This window comes from Gymnodraco acuticeps, unplaced genomic scaffold, assembly GCF_902827175.1.
Source record: "Gymnodraco acuticeps unplaced genomic scaffold, fGymAcu1.1, whole genome shotgun sequence".
Taxonomy (NCBI): Eukaryota; Metazoa; Chordata; class Actinopteri; order Perciformes; family Bathydraconidae; genus Gymnodraco; species Gymnodraco acuticeps.
Window position 1 is genome coordinate 4,319,082 of NW_022991180.1, and position 19,255 is coordinate 4,338,336.

General features: G+C 40.2%; 3 protein-coding genes across 5 annotated transcripts in view; 1 reads left to right on the forward strand and 2 right to left on the reverse strand.

Annotated features, from left to right (window-relative positions):
* Nucleotides 1–4,740, reverse strand: part of dachc (dachshund c) — a 24,831-nt gene extending 20,091 nt beyond the window's left edge. For 2 of the 3 annotated variants that reach the window (XM_034237734.1, XM_034237732.1), the window contains exon 1: nucleotides 3,972–4,555. In XM_034237734.1, the coding sequence (XP_034093625.1) occupies nucleotides 3,972–4,555 (584 nt within the window). Of the gene's footprint in view, nucleotides 1–3,971 lie in introns of all 3 variants that reach the window. The other variant, XM_034237733.1, reaches the window with a different exon arrangement.
* Nucleotides 4,741–11,438: 6,698 nt separating this feature from the next.
* mzt1 (mitotic spindle organizing protein 1) lies at nucleotides 11,439–14,310 on the reverse strand. The gene is made up of 3 exons (XM_034238077.1): nucleotides 14,017–14,310; nucleotides 13,192–13,337; nucleotides 11,439–11,972 (listed from the first exon to the last, which is right to left on the reverse strand). Exons 1-3 carry the CDS (start codon nucleotides 14,066–14,068, stop codon nucleotides 11,949–11,951), a joined length of 222 nt encoding a protein of 73 aa, XP_034093968.1. The 5' UTR covers nucleotides 14,069–14,310; the 3' UTR covers nucleotides 11,439–11,948.
* Nucleotides 14,311–14,318: 8 nt separating this feature from the next.
* On the forward strand, nucleotides 14,319–19,017 carry bora (bora aurora kinase A activator). The gene is made up of 12 exons (XM_034238076.1): nucleotides 14,319–14,509; nucleotides 14,747–14,904; nucleotides 15,055–15,161; nucleotides 15,605–15,650; nucleotides 15,745–15,823; nucleotides 15,944–15,988; nucleotides 16,111–16,167; nucleotides 16,249–16,529; nucleotides 16,995–17,157; nucleotides 17,277–17,860; nucleotides 18,174–18,314; nucleotides 18,421–19,017. Exons 2-12 carry the CDS (start codon nucleotides 14,752–14,754, stop codon nucleotides 18,439–18,441), a joined length of 1,677 nt encoding a protein of 558 aa, XP_034093967.1. The 5' UTR covers nucleotides 14,319–14,509; nucleotides 14,747–14,751; the 3' UTR covers nucleotides 18,442–19,017.
* Nucleotides 19,018–19,255: the final 238 nt, after the last annotated feature.

A 19,255-nucleotide genomic window follows, 5' to 3' on the forward strand; every position in this document is an offset into this window, starting at 1 on the left:
GCGCCATTGTTGTTAGGAAAGCCTGTGAGGTGATGTCATGAAAGAAGCAGGCAGGACAACACACACACACACACACACACACACACACACACACACACACACACACACACACACACACGTTCAGGCATACACACACAGGACGTTTGATCATGGCAAGAATCTGATCTCCTAGACTGATACTGCCTTGCATTCCTCTCCCACATTCCAGGGTCAAGACTGTGTGTGTGTTCCAAAGTATATGTGTAAAAGTGTGTGTGCCCCTGTGTGTGTACTCTATTAAAACCTGTCACTGTGGAAGACACGGAGGCCCCTCTATATCATCGTGCACTTCTCTATAAAACATCAAAAGAGTGCAGAGGTTAAAGTTGGGATAATCACCCCACCCTAACACACACACACACCCCTCCCCTTCATCATATCGTTGCTGACTTTGACAGTGAGTTATGGGATGGCAGTGGGGCTCGGCTTTGAGGAGTCCACCTTCCCACACATACACACAACGATGCTGCCAACTTGCACGGCCGATGTTTGCCACAGACAAACACGAAGAACGGGCTTTTGTTGCACTCCGCTTCGTATCATTTATCATTCCACTAACTTTTTTTATGCAAAATTGTATTTCTATGTTAATTTACACCTGCTTCACATTTGACTGTAAATGTCCCTGGTGGTAGGAGCAGCAACGAAACATGTGTGAACTCGGGTCAGTTTCTGACATCCCTTAAAGGGTCAGTCAACCTACATTACAAGAAACATTTCTGACATTTTACTTCTAGACATGTTAGGTTTGAGGTGAAGAGGTTTTGGCTTCCACCTCAATAGCATAAAGGTGAATGAAATGTAGTTTCATTCCATTTTCAAAAGCTTGTTTTTTCCAGGAAAAGTGTCCCTGTAATGCTGGATAACTATGACATATTTTTAACCGTTTTTCTAAGAGACCATTTCTTTAAAAGAAGGTGTAACGGAAATCGAATTCCTCTGAAAACTGTTTTGTGTTCTCCAGAATAACATGAAAACTGTTTGTGAAAAAGCACTTGTTAAACTACCACAAATGAAATTATATTCAACTTCATTTTAAGTGGACTGAAATCAGGAATCTTAGAGTTGCGTTCCTCAAAATGAGGAAAATAATGTATATTTTTGGAATCAACCCTTTAAAATATCATTACTTATAAAAACAAATCTTATGCTATGTTTCAGGTGTTAGTAAATAAAATATGTTAACGTGTACAAATGCAGCAATGAGTTGATGTTATACGCTTTGTTAAAAAAGTAACAAGAGATTTTATTACCTGGCCACATGACATTACTTTTATGTAACAATGTTTTGGTTGGGCATTTGTGTACTCTGCACAAAGATACAGTATATATTGTATGCACACACACAGTTTGACCAGAGCGAGCTGTTTGATGTGTTTTCCTAACAGAGAATGAAACTGTTCCTTTGTGAGGGAGAAAGAAAGGGACGGAGGATCAGGTTGCCTCCTACACGCCATGTTCTCTCTGTGGAACTAATGTCATTTAGCAGCAAAGCCAGCAAACACACAGGCGTGACTGTGTAAGTTTGTGTGTACAGAGATGACAGAAGGAGTGTGTGTTTGTCTGCCACCTATTTACAAATTATAACTAGGCTCTGAATGAGGGTGAAGTCGGCCTTTCTTTATGGTTTGATTAGTCAGTGGTGTTTGTACACAGCAGGAGTGGAAGACTGAGTTAAATAGGATAAGGACAGATAATGATAAACATTTTCATAACCTCTATTTTGATTTAATCTTAAAAAAAGAATGATTAACAAACATAAAGCCATAAGATTAAACAGCGGGAGTCCATGTAAAGGGTTGTGTAAGTCATGTTAAACTATCAGACAAGGCTGTTATTTCCTGCAGGCTGTCTGACTGTACTCAACTGGAAAATAATAAGTGATGGCTGTCTTAATCAGTAACAAAACCCTCACTGATCGCTGACACTGTCAGAGAGCCGTAACATCATGTTCTTGGAGATAACCCGGCCTTTAACGATAACCATCCTAAATCCCGCTCTTTACCTGCTACTGAATGTTTCCTTATCCACACAAGGGATTACTTGGAAACTTCTACAGCAGAGGGCTGATGCTAATGGCCACCACAGCACACTTGAAGCCTTCAGACAAAGAATCACGGAAGTCGTTTGAAGATTTCAGACGAGTGATCTTTTCAGATCTCATTAACTAAAGCCTGTTTGAGTGTTGTGTGGATAATTAGAGACGGCGGAGGCTGTGTATTTTCAGCGGTTGTATAACAACGTTCCCATTAACACCTGACATAGAAGAAATCCCAAAGCAGCCAGAAGATGCATCTGGATGTTGTCTTGGTTGGAGGGCTTCAGATGCTTAAGAGCAGGTGTTAATCCATGCACATGGAGCTGGGAGCTGACATTAATAATGATTTGTTTCTTTTAAGAGAGTTTATGGTTTTTCTCAACAAGTCAAAGCTTGTATCAAAGCTTGAATATGAAATCCATCTTTAAGCACCTAAATGATATGACCTACACCAAAGAAGATATAGGGAATACATTATTAAATATTTTCTTTTGGTGTCTATCTTCAAACATCTTGACACATCCTCTTTCTGCATTTAATGGCAGGTGTAAATTGGATCATTCATGCTCCAAGGAGCAGGGATTAACTATCAAACAATATAAATTCCCCAAACTAAGGCTAATCCACACTCCTTTGGATACAAACCCATGCTGTTATGAGCATGTGGTCTGCACAACAGCAGACTGAGGAACCAGGAAACAACAAATCCCAGCCAATTTATAGCCCCTTTATCCAAACATCTCTGTGGCGCTTTGGATTGATGACCCATGTAGTTGGTCACATTCAGAGTTCTGCAAAACAGCTAATTTACATAATCGCATCATAAATACCGAGAATTCATTTAATCATCTCCTCTGTTCTGATGCTCAGGGCTAAAGAGTGTTGATATGATAAGACAGCAAGTTATTAAGGAAGGAGAGAGAGAGGGAGCGGGAGAAAGGGAGGCTGAGAGGAGGAGAGAGAGCAAAGGGATCAGGGAGTGAGTGAGTGAGCTTGTCCTGATTTAAGCTGCCGCTTGGGGCCAAATGAAAATTAATTAATTTCTGTGAAGAATCAATTTCTCAGAATGACAGTGTCAGATTCAATGTGTGCGAGTGCGAGAGAGTGTGTGTGTGTGTGTGTGTGTGTGTGTGTGTGTGTGTGTGTGTGTGTGTGTGTGTGTGTGTGTGTGTGTGTGTGTGTGTGTGTGTGTGTGTGTGTGTGTGTGTGTGTGACAGAGACTCAGTGAGTGGATGCATGTCAGAGAGAGCGAGTGATCATAGCCTATGATAACGTGACAAACTTTTAAAGATTTTTTTATTAGGATTACTAAAATTCATTATCATCAACACCATCATCTCCATCAAAGCTTTTATCATCTGGTAATATGGTAATTAGGAAAATGCCTAGAATCAGTGATGTGGAAAATAAAAAGGAGTCAACTGGACCTACTCTCAGTCATCTAACACTTGTTAAAAACGAATCATATTTATATTGATATATTCATTTATTAAATATTCATATTTCCCATATTGGCAATTTACATGTTTAACAGTGGCCTGTAGAACACACCAAGAGCCTTCAATCTAAAGTCCCATAGTGCGGTAAAGTCGTGAAATATTTCAAAAATGTTGGGATATATGAAACAAAACCCCATAACATATTTTCAAACTAATACATAATTATCTCTGAAACGGAATTTGCAATATAATTTTAGAATTTCTTTGATGGACAATGTAGCCTAAGTTTAGTCATGACCTGTAGACTGTTCTCAGATAATTTAATGCAGAAGTAGAAGTCCCCTAAATGAGATGTTCACTGCCCTTACCCCAGCTTCAGATAACCCCACCTGCTGCACAAGGACCCTTAAGATAAACTTAAACTTAAGATGTCTCCCCCTCCCCTCCTCGCTCACCTTGCGTTGGTGCAGTCGCTGTAGAGCGTCTCGAAGTCCTGCCTGGAGATGAGTTTGCACCGATTCACCCCGGGCTGGATGGCCCCGAGCCCCCGCAGCACCCGGACCTGCTCCACGTTGCACACCACCGGGGCAATGTCCAGCCGTTTCAGCTTGGTGTAGACGGTGTGTAGCCCGCCGACCAGGTGCTTGAGGAACACGTCGAAAGCCTGGGGCAGGCAGATGAGCTCCGTGTCTTTGACCGTGAACGAGGCCAGTTTAGCACCTTTCACCTCCACCAGTTTGCACTCATTGTTCTGCGGCGTGCTCTCCACGGGCGACGGGGTTGCGTAAACCGGCTTAGCGCTGCTGGACACCGGGGCTCCTCCGCTCTTTAACTGGGTCCCGTTCGCCAGCAAGAGGTCCGCGTGGAACTGGTGAAGCAGCGCCGGGTGCGCCACCGGGGGAGCCGGGGAGGAAGCGGCGGAGGGGGTCGCAGGTGGCGGAGAGTTGGTGACGGGAGAGACGGAGCTCGGAGCCGGGTGGTGCCCGAGTGTAGCGGCGGGAAGAAGAGCCGGGGCAGCCGGAGTTGCCATGGTAGTCATGTCGGAGAAAAATCTAACAAAAGTAAACTTTAAAGTCAACTATGTTAATAAAGTAACTTCGCCGAACAAATGCGGTTGTTTTGCGAGAGGGTGCTGCACATGGAGTGTGCCGAGGAGGAGAGGGGCATAAAGGAGAGGAGACAGGGTCCGTGTGAGTGTAAAAACAGATCACATAGTTGAATGAGAAAGAGAGGAGGCTTGTCTCCGAGCTGGAGATGCTACTGTCACATTATCATAAAGAGGTGGAGCCTGGGTGTATTCTTAGAGAGAGTGAGAGAGAGAAACATGCAGGTTGAGAGAGCAGAGGGAGAGAGTAAAGATTAGCCTACATAAACTTTGGATAAGCCTATTTATTAACGCCTAACGACGCTTTAATATTAATGCTTCTGATGGCACTCAATCTGTCTTCTTTATAGCACTTTTAAACCTTGTTGGCATTACTCTAATCTTCCCACTTCGTTTGTGACTAATAGTTGTATAATTGCATTATCTTTGAAAATTATGGCTTAATTGCTGTAGTTATTTGTCTTGAGAGCAAATATTCTCCATGTTTACTACTAATTGTGATACCATCAAAGAGTGATTTAAACTTACTAAGAGTCTTCCACAAAATATAAAATCATATTTAAATGTTATAACATGTATACATTTCAATTTGTACACAATTACATAGATACATTATTACCAGGATCTTCATGGTCCATTTTAATTGTATAGATTTGACGTAAAGGCTTGCCTTGTGTAAGAAAAGTATAGGTTCTTATTTAGAATTATTTATTTTAAAATGTCAAATACGAAATACAAAATATATATGAATTATCCAAATATCCATATTTCTTTAATAAATGAAGAAACCAAAATATTAGCAAATCCTTGTTTAATTAAAATGTGCCACAACAGCTGAATAAAAAAAAAGCCTTAAGGATGTTTTGCCTTTTTTCAAGTCATTTCTGTTGCACCTCATTTCTGCCGGGTGCCCTTTTTGTCATTAATGTCATTTTGTTTGTAATTAATTCCTTTCAAAATCAACATAAATCAGGATCTAAATTGAAATCAAAAGGATCCAAAAAAAGAGTGTAACCCCCGCCCCCAACAAACCGTCATGTGGGGGAGGGTTAATAACCTTGTCTTGACAAATTGACCCCTTTACCTGTTCCCTGTACTGTTTCCTCATCCATTCCACACACACACACCGACACACACCGACACACACCGACACACACACCGACACACACACACACACACACACACACACACACACACACACACACACACACACACACACACACACACACCATTTACATACGGAGCTCGCAGTCCTTTCAAAGTGGCTTTCACGGAACATTGTGCTGATAATGATCTCGGTCGTGAGGGAGAGAGAGACACAGATCTCCAGAGACCATCTCACCATAAGACAAGGGGGAAGAGGATAAAACTCCGACTGTACTCCAACTCAAAGGACTTTAACACTCTTTTCCTCCAAGCCCCCCACCCCCTCTCTCCAATAAGCCCTCTTGTGTTTTTTAATTGGCAGAAATTAATCTTTAGGATGTAGATGGTAGATTTACATTCATTAAAAGTCAAGAGAGGAAGCCAGGCTTGATGCTAATCAAATCTGCTTAATTATGCTTAACATGAGTATCTCCAGGGGAAGAGAGAGAGAGAGAGAGAGAGAGAGAGAGAGAGAGAGAGAGAGAGAGAGGGGAAAGAGATAGAGATAGCTAACTCGAACTTTTTACTTTTTGCCTTTGATAACTCCTGCTGAGTATGGCCTTTTCCTTGCCAAAAAGAAATGTCACGACTCTCTTTCTCCAGCTGTAGAAAAATACACTGATAAAGCCATGTGTTAAGCAGAGCTGATTCACATTGTAAACTCCCACCTTTAAGGATTTAATAATGTTCATTTTAACCTCCCCGCTCAGTACACTGCAACTTTAAAGGCTTGTTGCACCATCTGATAATAAATCTATGATACAGTTAATAAAAAAAGGTGGCATGATCAAGGGCATGATGAGTAATATGTCAGCCTAAAGAAGTGATTATAAATTTAGATACTAGATTTGGTTTAATTTTTCATTTTAGTTAATCCATCCACAGTCTGCTGAGCAACATTAGTGTCTATAGGTGGCAGGATGGTAGGAAGTGACTTTGTCTCACAACAGGAAGGTCACAGGTTTAATTCTTACAGCAGCTATTGTGCTTAAACTGCCATGAAATGAAACAATGAAGCGATACTTAAAGTAAAATCTCCCCAGTTACTGAAGTATAAAAATCTAGGGTACCATACAGAGGAGAAATAAGCTACTATAACTGTGGAAGATTACACAGGAACACCAACGATTTACATCAAACAGGTCTTGTATAATATTATAGCATATTATGCGGAAAAAAAGTTGTTCAAAGCATTTTATGTCCTGAAGTGCCTCAGCTGGTGTCACTTGACTCAATAAATATTGGTCGATGACAAATTCATACTCCCTCCTAAAAGAAAATATATCTGGGTACAGCTCTTCTGTTTAAACAGTTCCTATTTATCTTGCCATAGTGCCATCCGAAGCCAAAGAGATGGAGATAATGCTCATGTTGTGTTGCTGTTTGAAAGCCAAGCTCTGGTCCTTTCCACATGTCTGTTTTGGCCAGTGAGCAGCAGAAGCATGAGGGAAATGTGTAGGTGGTTAGATCAGCCGATGAAGTGTAAATACCACTCAATCTGTTCTCATTAGAGGAGTAAAAACATACGAATCACTTCGCCTCTATTAAAAATGCCCCAGGGTCCTGGTTAAGTGTGTGTGTGTGTGTGCGTGAGAGAGAGAGAAAGAAGGAGGGGATGACAGAATGATGTTTTGGCATTTGTGTCTGCAGAGGGGATCTGAAATGCCACCACCATCAACGCTGCTTAATTCTCAGAAACACACTCTTAATCTGAACAGACAATCCGTTCCGACAGCCACTGTTATGGTTCAAATAAACTTGGAGTGAAGGGTGTGTGTGTGCTCTTGTGAGTGAGAGTGTATGTCATTGTGTTTTGGTATGTGATTAGGTTTCTGTGTGTGTGTGTGTATCTCTGAATGTGTGTGTATGACCAAGATATCACACATCCATTCCACATTCTCCTATGATAATGTGGATTGATTATGGATATGATAATGAGAGGCCAGCGCGGCGTCGCGACCTTCACAAGGTCTAATTGAAACAAGCGTTGGTCCTCCGAAGCACTTATCAAGTCACACAGCACATCATTAATCACGGAGAATACAAGCTGTCAGCGTAACACACATGCACACACACTCATTCTCCATTTTTCAGTTTTTTTTAATTCTCACACACACAAATGCTGTCTCTCCTGTCTTTTCTCTCTCTCTCTCTCCTTCTCTTAAACACACACACACAATGCAAGCTGTCACTACAATATGCCTGGCATTGTCTTCTTTTAAGGAGAGTGGACAGCTAGTCCACCCTCCATCTCTATTTTGTACAAGAAAAGTTGGAGAACAAACAAGCTGTTTGAGTTAAACCTTTTAAAAAAAAACACAACAGAGGGAATGTTAAAAACAATTCAACAAACACAAACAGCTGTTCACTTCACCCAAACTCGCCTGAAATTGAATTAACTCAAGTTGTTTCATTACCTGCTTTTATTGGGAGACAATTTAACAACCAAATGTGATTCCAATGTCTGATTAAGGCAGCATATGGTGCCTACCTGTTAAACACAACATGCTCAACACCAGCTTAACGCCTCAGTGAGCCACTCAAATAAACTAATAAGCCCTATATCATATTAGTCATTACATAGTCCAACACACACAATTCCAATCTGATAAAAAGGTGGTTTCATTATCATCATAGGGAAAACACAAGGGAGTTTGCATGCGCAGCGTCGATGCCATCACCAACTTTGTTAATTGTTATTCAATTAACTGCTTTTGTTAATGAAACCAATTAATACTTTAAAACAAGCAGGAAGATGTATGATTACTATGCATCTATGCAGAAGACGGCTAATTGCAACTGTAAATCAATCAATTCTACATTAATCAGCTTGGAACATTTCCAAAAATAACAAAGTCACTAAAAGACTTTGGAAGTTTTTTCTTTTCTTTTAACATATTTTGATTGCCATGCCATTATCCCGTCTAATGATTGTTAACGATCCTTTAAAGAGTTTATGATCCAATTTCCTTGCTGTGAATTTAATTGGGACCTAAATAGTATAATCTAACGGTGTTAAAGTGTGGCCTGTATGTAATCAAGGGTGGTGTATCGGAGTAAGATCTAACAAGGTCACAGAATTCCTCTCAGGGCAAATACAGCCAGTGAAGCTTCACATTACTGAAGGGTAGAAGTCATGCAACACTATTAATAAATCACTCTGGTGCTAGAAAACAGACATAAGTATACTTTCAAAATGTACACTACACTCAATTGGTTTCAGGACATTAAGAATATGCTGCTATCTATTTATATGGTAAGTCATCTATTGTGAGTGGTAGAAGTATTTCGATTTGTACTTAAAATTAAATACCACAAAAAAATCCAGTCTTGCTTTAACACTTGAACTTTAAGCAGTATGTAAGATAAAAAAAAAAGAAATAACACAATATACTTCCTACAAATTAAAGCAGCATGGTCTGTTAAAGCTGAAGTTAAAGCTGTTAATGTTACACCTGGCCGCCACGGAGCTAATTTAACCTATTTGTTATATGGTTGAGTGGTTTCATCTAGAGTGTAATGATGCATCATATTTAACATATATATCAGTTTTTTTTTTACCTCATTAGCAAAATAACTGAAGCTTCCAGATAAAGTAAACAGCATTATAATCCCCTCTGAAATCAAATGTATAGAAGTAGAAAGTAGCACACTGAAGTAAAGTAGTAACCTGAATTGTAGTTAGAACTTAAAAAGTGTGTGCTTAGCCGACATGAAATGATCAGTAAATACTGTGAAACATTTGTCAGACGATGTCTTTTTGAACTTGAAAACTTTTGAATTTTCAAATCTGCCACAAATAAGTTCCTTCCTGAAACACGGCTCAAGTTTTAAATTGTCATCACACCAAAAATAAAATCGTATAACTTAAGATTCTCGCCTGAAATTATCATAAAACTTGCAGTGAAATGGACATAACAAACAAAGCCTTGTTTCTTGTCTGCGGGGAGACCATTAGACCTGCCTGTTTATGGCTAAGGGTAATTAGTAACCTAAATATAACAGAGCACGCAGAGGTCTTTGACTCTTCCTTAAACTCTCCTTCTACACTCTAGTTGTTTTCATGAGACACTTTAATTTAGGGGATGTACAAACATCAACAGACCATCTCTCCTTATGCATAAGAAACTTCTAATCAGTCCAGTCTAATTATTTTCTAAATCTATTGCGCACACCTGGACTGCAATCTTTCACTTTTAAATGAGACTGCCCTCATTTATCAGAAAAATAATCGTCGGCCTGGATAATTATCAGACATACAAACATAAACACCTTTAGAAGTTCAGATGCGAGGACCTGCTTGCCTCTTAAGTTAATACAGTCATGTGACCTGACCAGTGGCCTAGTTGAACACCTCTTAGATGTTTATGCATATTTGGACGCTAATCTCTCAGTCAGGACTATGGGATTTGAGAATATTTTGTTTAATAGAGATCAAAGTAGCCGGCTAGGATCAGGAGAAACCCTTCAAACACATCAAACAGAGAGCAATGCATACTGAATCCCACGCCCACAGTAGCCAATCAACCATGCATAACTCTTTGTAAAAAAGAAAAAGGATTCTCAAGGTGGGTCCACCTCCATCAACATCTCCTGCAGCTCACCCCCCACGGAGGCCAGGGGTTGTTCAGGCTCACGAGCTATCAAGGAGAGCCACTGCGCCGTATCTGTATGCCTCTCATACTTGGCTAACACGATGCTGGTATTGAGGAACAGAGAGATACTGTGTTAAGGGATCAAAGCAGCGGTACAGAGATTTAGACTCACGGCCTGTCAGTCAAGATGGCGAGACAAAGCAGAAGAAGACAGAAATGCTTACACACACACCCTCTCCGGCTCACTCGCTGGCTTTCTCCATAGTGTGCCTGTGAGGGGTGAGGCGTGACTGTCAGATGGCTTAGGGGCTTCTCATTTGTAGACATCTACAGCACTGCGTGAACACCTAAACTCTCACACACATTCAAAAACCTACTGATTCAAGCCCTTTTGGATGAGAGGTCGCTCCTCGCCTGTATATTGGCCTGTGGAGGAATGTTCTGTGCTCTCAGCATTTTCCCTCGTCTCGAAGATGAATAGAGCTATTTCACAGACGCTGGAGAAAGAAAACAATGCTCTGTGTGGTTAGACACATGATGTAGAGGCTTCATTTCTGGTTGATCAAAGACGCGTTTTTTTGTCAAGTTTGCAATAAATCTCAAATACGTTTTGGTACGTATAGAATGCGGACATAAAGGGGGTAAGATTTCAGTTCAACAGGACATCCTGCTGTTAAGAATGACCCTTGTTCGTTTCTTCTCTTTTGTACATGTTGATGTGATCACCCCTGCACAGTTGGTGTTTGTATATTTGTCCCTTTCACCTAGTGTGACAGGAAGGAACATTTCCTTTGTAAAATCCTTCAGAAAAATTCAGGTCCAATTTGAAAGCTTGTAAGACTTGCATCACTGGGGGAACAAAGCTTAGCAATATCCTACAATGGGATTTAGGCAACATAGAAAGAGACAACCATGTCATGGTTAATAACAAGGGAAAATAAAAAGTACATTATAAATTCAATAAATTGCTTTAAACATTGGGAAACTACGAGTTAGGAAACTTTCACAGTTACAACCGAACATCAAATGATCAACTGTGCCTCAGATAAGAAAGATAATGACATCACACCACCTTGTGGCCGTTGACTGTAACATTTTAATTTAGACTTTGTTCCATCATTGATGGTTTAACGGCAATGGAAATAACAAAAGGTTACGTTGGAAATGCATTATGGGCTTACATACAATTAAAAAACATTCATAACAAATTAGATATTTCAAAACGTTAAAAACTTTTCATCATGAAAAGTGCAAGTTGACTGTCAGAAATGAGAAGAGTGCTCTAAAATTAAGGCAGGATATCAATGCTAATACCATCTCGATCTTCCACTTGCAAGCAAATCTGAGGCAGAGAATGGCCTCATGTCGGGGGATGACTTGTGTTTAGGCAGAGGACTGGGGTTGATACCTCCACAGAAATACTCAGACACAAGTCAACGCAGGGAACAGGATCAGTCAATCACTGAGGAGGCGCAGAGGACTGAGGGCCCACTCACAGACAGGTCTGAGTGGCTGGAGAGCCTGTTGTAGCTACAGATCCAGGAACAGGGCTTCCTCCCCTTAAAGTTCATACTGAGGCTGCAACATCAGTTAGTGGAGTTTTCAGAAGCCTGAAAGAAAAAAGAGAGTGGTAGTGATGCATCGTGATGATTTGATTTAGATAATAATCAAATTACCCAGGCTTTATGGGAGGGCTACACCTGCACAGGACACAATTCTGAAGTATGTGAGGAATTTTCATCTTGCATGGAGGACATGACATTTCCCGTTAAACAGTTTCTCAATAGTGACTGAAATCTTTGTCTTATGATTGAGTCACTCAGAAGATGAAAGCCACACATTAAAAATATTATCGGGCAAATTAGTTTAGCATGAAAACAGATAGTTCACAATGCATATGGTCACATAAAACAGTGAGATGTGAAAAAGGTGGCAAAGTTCTGTCCAGCCAAAACAAAAGTTGGGCAGTATGCTACCAAGATATGCATGTACAATATTGTATTGTGTTGAAATACCCTTTTCTGGGAAATCAAGAATTAGTTTATGGCTAGACTAGTCAGACATGAATGTCTATATAGTCAACTAAATACCTTACACATCCAAAAACCTCTTTAGATGTGTGTAAAATGCAATATTGCAGGCGACAATGCTCCCTAATATCCAACACTGCACACAATGGCCTGTACTTTTGCATTTTTTAGATTGCAAGATTGTTCTTTTTTGCATTATCCTGTACAGCACATTAAACTACACAATAGAGTTGCTTTGCCCGATACACATGAGATACTCAAGAGGGATACCTTAGTATCCATGACATGGAAGAATATCATATGGCTGACCCATTTTCTTTTGTCATATCAACTTATCCTGTACCATCCAACAGGAAACATTCACATTTAACAGCTTTGTAAAACGTTTTCCATTGGAGAAGAAAACTAGGTTGAGATGCCATAACGATTATGAAGACAGCAGCTGTAGGCATCTCAACTTTCAGTCTCACAATACACTCGTTTCAGTGCTGGTGTCGGCTGTTGTTTTGAAAGAGATGAATCATCTGAACAAGAGCTGAAACTGATAGTTGAATGAATAAATAAAAAGCTGCCCAGTAAAAATAAATGACAGTTTAGATAATCTATCAAATGTACATAATGTTATTAATAAAACGTTCCCTCATTCATATTGCAAATTGAGTATGTTTTGGTTAGACAGTGAGAGATATTATACAACACCACATTGAGGTCTGGTTTTTACAAATTGGTGGTGGGACTCAACCTTAATCCATTCGTAATATGTAGAAGTTAGCTGCTCAATTGGAGCCTGTTTCTGTACCTTGAGGGTTTCAGAAGCTTTACGTAGTTCTTTGATGACTGCAGACAAAGCTTCTGGGTTGATGCCCTGCTCACACAGTCTCACACATATGGACAGAGACTCCATGTCCAAACCTGTGTTCAGCAACCTGGAGATCTCCAGTAGCACTGTTTGAGGAAGAAAGTGACAAGTTACCCTATATAATAAGATGCAATATGGATTTTACATTATCAGCACTGTGATTTTACATGTCCCATGTATGTTTCCATGGTCAATATGATGAAGACACCTACAGCTTGATTGATTGATTGATTGAAAAGTGTATTAACAGCTTGTATATTGGGTACAGTACAGTACAGCTCAAAACATACAATTGTTAAGGGGATGCAGACCAGAGAAATACTTTCGTCTTGTTTACATCAGGGTCCCCCATTTCCAATTCATCATGTCATTTAAGACATATAAGACATATTTGACATACAGATGGCTTATTTACAATTGACATACAGGTGGTTTTTTTAGCTAATAGTCTTTAGGTGACTTATTGATGTTACACGCCTTAGAAAATACGTACTCTAATTTGCGCGGAAGCCCGTTTTCTTTACTTTTAAGCATTTGTTTTTAACCATTCAGACTGCAATTGAAAGATATATCTCTCTTCGTTATTTTGCATATCGAAGTTCGCAGATAGCCTTCACCAATACCTTTCATTGTTAGTTTATATAAAGAAAACAGGGAAACATAGGGATGGATACCCTATTATTAACCAATGCCATTACAAACGAGCAAGGAGTTATTATGAACGCCACTGAATTTGAAGCCATCGAATAAATGTAATATATTTACCGTCCATTGTCTCCCGGACTGCATTTAAGTTTGCACTTGCTGCACTTGCCATAGTGTTAGAGTGAAGTTAGCCAATGACTGCTAGCAGGAAGCTAACAAATACGACTGAGAGAAGAGGTATTTGACGGGAAATAAGACAACGTTTTCAAAACAGTTCAGTCAGAAGTTAAACGTTTCGCTGTCATTTGAGATACGTCCCCCAAAAATAGACACGGTCAATTGTTTTTAATAAGAAATTGTAATATTGGGAGCTAGTTAGCTTGCTTGCATGCTATGGCTATGATGCTAACTTGCGGAACTGGAGGAGGAAGTGACGACAATCGATCATTGATTGGTTCCCAGCAAGTTCCTGCGACGTTTCTATTGGCTAGCGGACCCTATGGCGAAATTGAAATAAACGTTTGAACGCTGTTGCTGCTGCTGATTGTTTGTCGAGTCCTCAATGAAGATTGTTTTTTAGCTGTTTGTTCAACATTCTGGATCGTTAAGAGTTGTAAGTGACAACGGCAGATCTTTATCTTGCTCATATTTCAATATACCTTTCATATTTTAGTATAGTATTTTGTTAAGAAAGAGGAGGGAGGAAACGTGAGACCAAATTCCTTGTACGCTAACGTCAATTTAACGATGTTAACTCAGCATAATCATACATAGAGGCAGTTATTTTAATGGGGTTGATCATGTTAATGTAATGTCTGTTTTTTGCTTTATGCCGATTGGAATATTTCAGGTAAAATGGGGGACCATGTTGAGCTACAGATCACTCCTGAGACCCCAGGCAGGCCTTCAGTAAGAAACCCATTTGAAAGTCCCAATGACTACCACCTCCTCCGTGAAGCCCTGGTGCCAAGCCCATCTATCTTCAAATCCAGGTCTTGTTGTAAAGCTGTAAGTTTAACACGCCTACCCATCTCCTCAAACCATGTGGACTTATTTGCCTATTTGACACATCTCTCACTGCAAATACTGTATTATGTCCACACATTTTGCTCCTCTGATATGTAGTCTTTTATTCACTTCCTCATCTGTCTCTCTTAGACTCCACCAAAGTTTAACTGGTCGATAGATGAAATGGCCAGTCTTCTCCCAGTGCACATAGACGCAGAGGAAATTCAGCGACAGTCTTTATACCTCAGCCAGACAAGGTATGTACTTGAACACAGCAGGTGCCAACGTTTGTATGTAGGTTATAATGATGACACAACTAAAATAGTTTTTAAAGGGTTAACACATCCTAATTGAACCCATGTTGTTGTACAAAATGCAAAAAGCAAGCAGGGAGTACTTGCCTACCCTCCCCCACATCGACAGGTAACGGCAATTGTTAGTTAATTGCTTCCTGTTCACGCCTGCATTGAGTATAAAATCCACAAGTTAACTTACAAAGCTGTTCATGGATATCTCTCGTCAGACACATACAGTACACTGTCCTACCCTCTTTGCTTTTTAGTAACCTTCCCATTCTTCACCAATACTACTGCAGGCTGAACAAAACTATAGCAAAACCTTCTGCTGCAGTTTCTCCAACAATCTAAGTACAATGTATTTTAACAAATGTATTAATTCATTGTCAAATCTTTTATTCTAGGATGGATACTGACATTGAAGAAAAGCGTCAGAATGCTATTGAACAGGTACGGGACTATAATTAAATTGCTAATATTGTTAAATTATACTTCACATATTGATGATTTCTTGACACATTCATTTTTCTGTCTTCCAATAAAGTTTTTTACCAAAGGAGCAATCGTGCCTTCGCCCTGGGCCGCACCAAACACCCATAAAGGCCCTCAGATGTATACCAAAAGTAGGTTTATTATTGATTTTAACTGCACAAAGTCTTTTTATGATCTTATCCCTGTTTTTGCCTTGGGTTTGGTTTATTACAAAAATGATGTTCAATTTACTGTATTGTGTCTTCTTGTAGGTTCTAAGTCTGCAATGATTGAAGAGGAGCCGGAAAAAATCTCAGGTTTGTTTCTTCTTTAAGAAGATTCAAAAATACTTTCTACAATCAAACAGTGCCATATCTCTGTCTTTTCTGCAGTATCTATCTACTAACTTTTTTTTAAATCTTCACTGTTTCTTTTACAGTTGCTTGTCAGACAACTCTTTCATTACCTTTGGCTTTTGATTTGGAGAAAATACTAGGTAAACCTCTAATAATGCACAGTCATATCAGACCGTGTTATGAGAGAGTATTTCATCAAGTTGCTTCTTCCTTCTCCTCAGGGGATTATTACCGCATCGAGGAACCATGTGACGCCGTGCACGAAAGTCTCAGTTCCTCCTCCTTAAGAAGGAAACTCTTCCTCGATGGCCAGGGTGCTTTCAGCGGCTCTGACAGCTCCTGCCCAGAGAGCCCGGAGAGAATCCACACATCGCAGGGGAGGCTCTCTCTGAACCGAGGAGGGGGATCTGCAGGAGGGGCAGCAGGCTCTGAGAGGGAAACAGTTTCCTCCATCTTTGCCTCCCCTTTGTCCTGTGGGGTGTCGGCTCCTACTCCCTCTACGGTGAGTCAGTGCAGAAGTTAAGTGATACAAATGTTAATATTTTAAATAATGAGCTTTTGCTTATTTACTTACTGCAAAAGTGTACTGTAGATGTTGTTCATGCTCAATACAGAAGTCTAACATCACAACTAACAAGTGTTTTTTAGCAAAGAGGTTTTTTTATATTTCGATCAAACTGTCAATTTAAAGGCAGAATGAGTAAGATTTGTCCGCTGCAGTTTTGTAAACTCAACCATTTTCTAGCGTCATTTTTAATTCATGCTTCACATCCGGCACCTGGTTGCTATGTTTTTAAAGTTGACGCCCAGAAACGTCCCGAACTCAGCAAATGTAAGAAAATGCACTCCAAATGTAGAGTCTCTGCAGATACAGTCAAACACTTCTAGTGAGACATAAGTATTGATTAAGAAGGATTATTTTTTTCGGAAAATTAAGTAAAAATGCACACCATTTTCTTTACTACAGGGTCAGTTCTCGTCGAGTCCCATTCAGAATGGCCGCTTCCGGGACTGCAGCCTCGGAAGCATCACCAGTCCTCTGTTCCCGGACAGGTCTTCTCCTGCCGGCCTGGTCTCCCCCACAATTTCTCCCATTGTTTTTCACGCAGTTTGCACACCCATTTCTTCAGGTAGGGTATCTGATTTGTGACTCGTACCGATTATAAACTTTGTATGATTGGGTTTTTACTACTTGAGACACTGGGGTAATGTTTACTAAGTTTCTCTTCAAACTGTGTTCTTTCTTAAGTTGAGAGGAAGAAGCTGAGCACTTTGACTCCACTTGGCGTTTCCCTGGACATAAATCTCCCTCCCTGCAATGCGAGTCCGTTCGTGGAGGGTTGCTCTCCCATTCGTAGCTGCTCCCCCCACCAGCTCCTCTGCCACAATGAGTCTCAGCACAATGCCAGACCTAAGCCCCGACCCAGGGTCCGCTGCTGGGCGTCCCCTCCCCTCATCTCTCCGATCTTCAACCCTAACCTCCAAGACAATCAGGAGGCTGAGGACCAACTCTCTTTCTCCCCCCCCTCCTTTGCCTCGTCTTCCTCTTCTCTCCCCATTATGGAGCTAGATCCATCTTCACCACTTGCCCACGACGCTCACTCCGCTGCCGCTGAGAGGGTAAACCTGGATCCTATGGAACCTGTGAAAATGGACGAGGTCAAGGACTCAGAGATGGAAGGGAGGCTGGAGGATGAAGAGGAGGAAGGTGGATTGCTTTCGGGACAGCTGACCAGCTCTCGTATGGGCAATGTGTCGGCAATAGAAGGCTCTCATATGTTTGTATCTATTCTGGCAGAGGGGAGCAGCATACCCTTCGATTCCAGCATGCAGGTACGAGGGTGCAATTTCATCCAGTTAGAACTGTGAGCTACTGTCTTCCCTTTTTTGTTTAACATTTTAAAAGACATTTGAACCCATTTTTTCCTCTTACAAGTTTTGCTTTTTATGGATCTACATTGTTTTGGTGTGAGTCGCCGAGTGTCAGATCACAGCTGTAAAGATGTCTGCCTTTCAATAAATCATGACCCAATATCTCCAACACTTGGCAACTTGCACCTAATGGCTAAAAACTCTACAGGTTTGAAGTGATCTGTCCCTGATCTGTAAACAAATTATTTTAAATACTGCTTTTTTGTGTGTGCAGGTAGACAGTGGATACAACACTACCTCAGCGGGCACTGCCAGTCTTATAGATGGACTCGGCTCAGACTGTCATGGCAGAGAGTCCTTCAGTTCGACCATGGCAGAAGAAGCCTTCCAACCCCCTCGACACATTAAAGTAAAGGTAAGTTAACCCATGAGCTTTTCAGTGCCTGCTCAAGGGTTTATAACTATAAGTGTCTTTAAGTTACCTTTTTCACTTCACTAAATGAATGTTTCTTCTTTTCCAGGAATTTTATCCTCACCACTGAGCCATTTAAAGGTTCGCCTCTTCCAGTGGAAGCTTAAGACGATTATTTTGATTATAACAAAGTTTACAGTATATTTTGAAGCATTTATGTTGCTTTAATGTGGTCAACTAATCAATGCAGTATAAACTGAGGGGTTTCACAAGTGAATGTTAGACTAGTTAATAGACTAAACGTTTTCCACAGTTCTTTGGGACCTGGTATTGTATAATGTTGTGGTAAGGGGGAAGAGAAATAAGTAAATTCTGTATCAAACTTGCACAAATACCTCTGTAATGCTGGAGTCATAATTTCAGTTTTGTTTGGTGCCAACATGATTTCCCAGATTGATCCTGAGTTTCAGATGACATCAGATTTGTACTGATCTTTTTTTTTTAAACAATATACCATGTTTTTATACAAGCTTTCTTGTTCAGGTTACCTGTGCATCTTATTTGGATTGTCAGAATATTTATTTCTGAATAAGACACATAATGCCACTAGTTAATTCAAAGCCTATTGAGCCATTTTTGATCTACTTAAAGCATGGACTGTATCGTTGTCACACAAATAAATTAACTTGAACTCTGTCTGCCTTAACAAGTTTATTTGAGTTGTGTGTTTCTACTATTTATTTTGAGTTAAAGAGATTGTCTAAAAAAAGACACAATTCTATACTACCAACAATATTAATTACAAAATGCATTTTAACTGATCTAAAAATTGTAGATCCAAATTTGTTAAACTTTAAAAAGTGGAGAAGAAATGAGAGGTGGAGAATATAAGTTTTATATTCTTTATTTTGATAGGGTAAGACTAAAATATGAAATGTAAAATA

What these genes read in the sequence shown, in the direction of transcription:
- mzt1 (XM_034238077.1), bottom strand. Translation starts at nt 14,068, where the DNA reads ATGGCAAGTGCAGCAAGTGCAAACTTAAATGCAGTCCGGGAGACAATG. An exon ending in AGTCCGGGAGACAATGGACG is followed by an intron (nt 13,338 to 14,016) that starts GTAAATATATTA and finishes TTCCTCAAACAG; the next exon opens with TGCTACTGGAGATCTCCAGG. An exon ending in AAGCTTCTGAAACCCTCAAG is followed by an intron (nt 11,973 to 13,191) that starts GTACAGAAACAG and finishes TTTTTCTTTCAG; the next exon opens with GCTTCTGAAAACTCCACTAA.
- bora (XM_034238076.1), top strand. Translation starts at nt 14,752, where the DNA reads ATGGGGGACCATGTTGAGCTACAGATCACTCCTGAGACCCCAGGCAGG. An exon ending in CCAGGTCTTGTTGTAAAGCT is followed by an intron (nt 14,905 to 15,054) that starts GTAAGTTTAACA and finishes TGTCTCTCTTAG; the next exon opens with ACTCCACCAAAGTTTAACTG. An exon ending in CCTTCGATTCCAGCATGCAG is followed by an intron (nt 17,861 to 18,173) that starts GTACGAGGGTGC and finishes TTGTGTGTGCAG; the next exon opens with GTAGACAGTGGATACAACAC.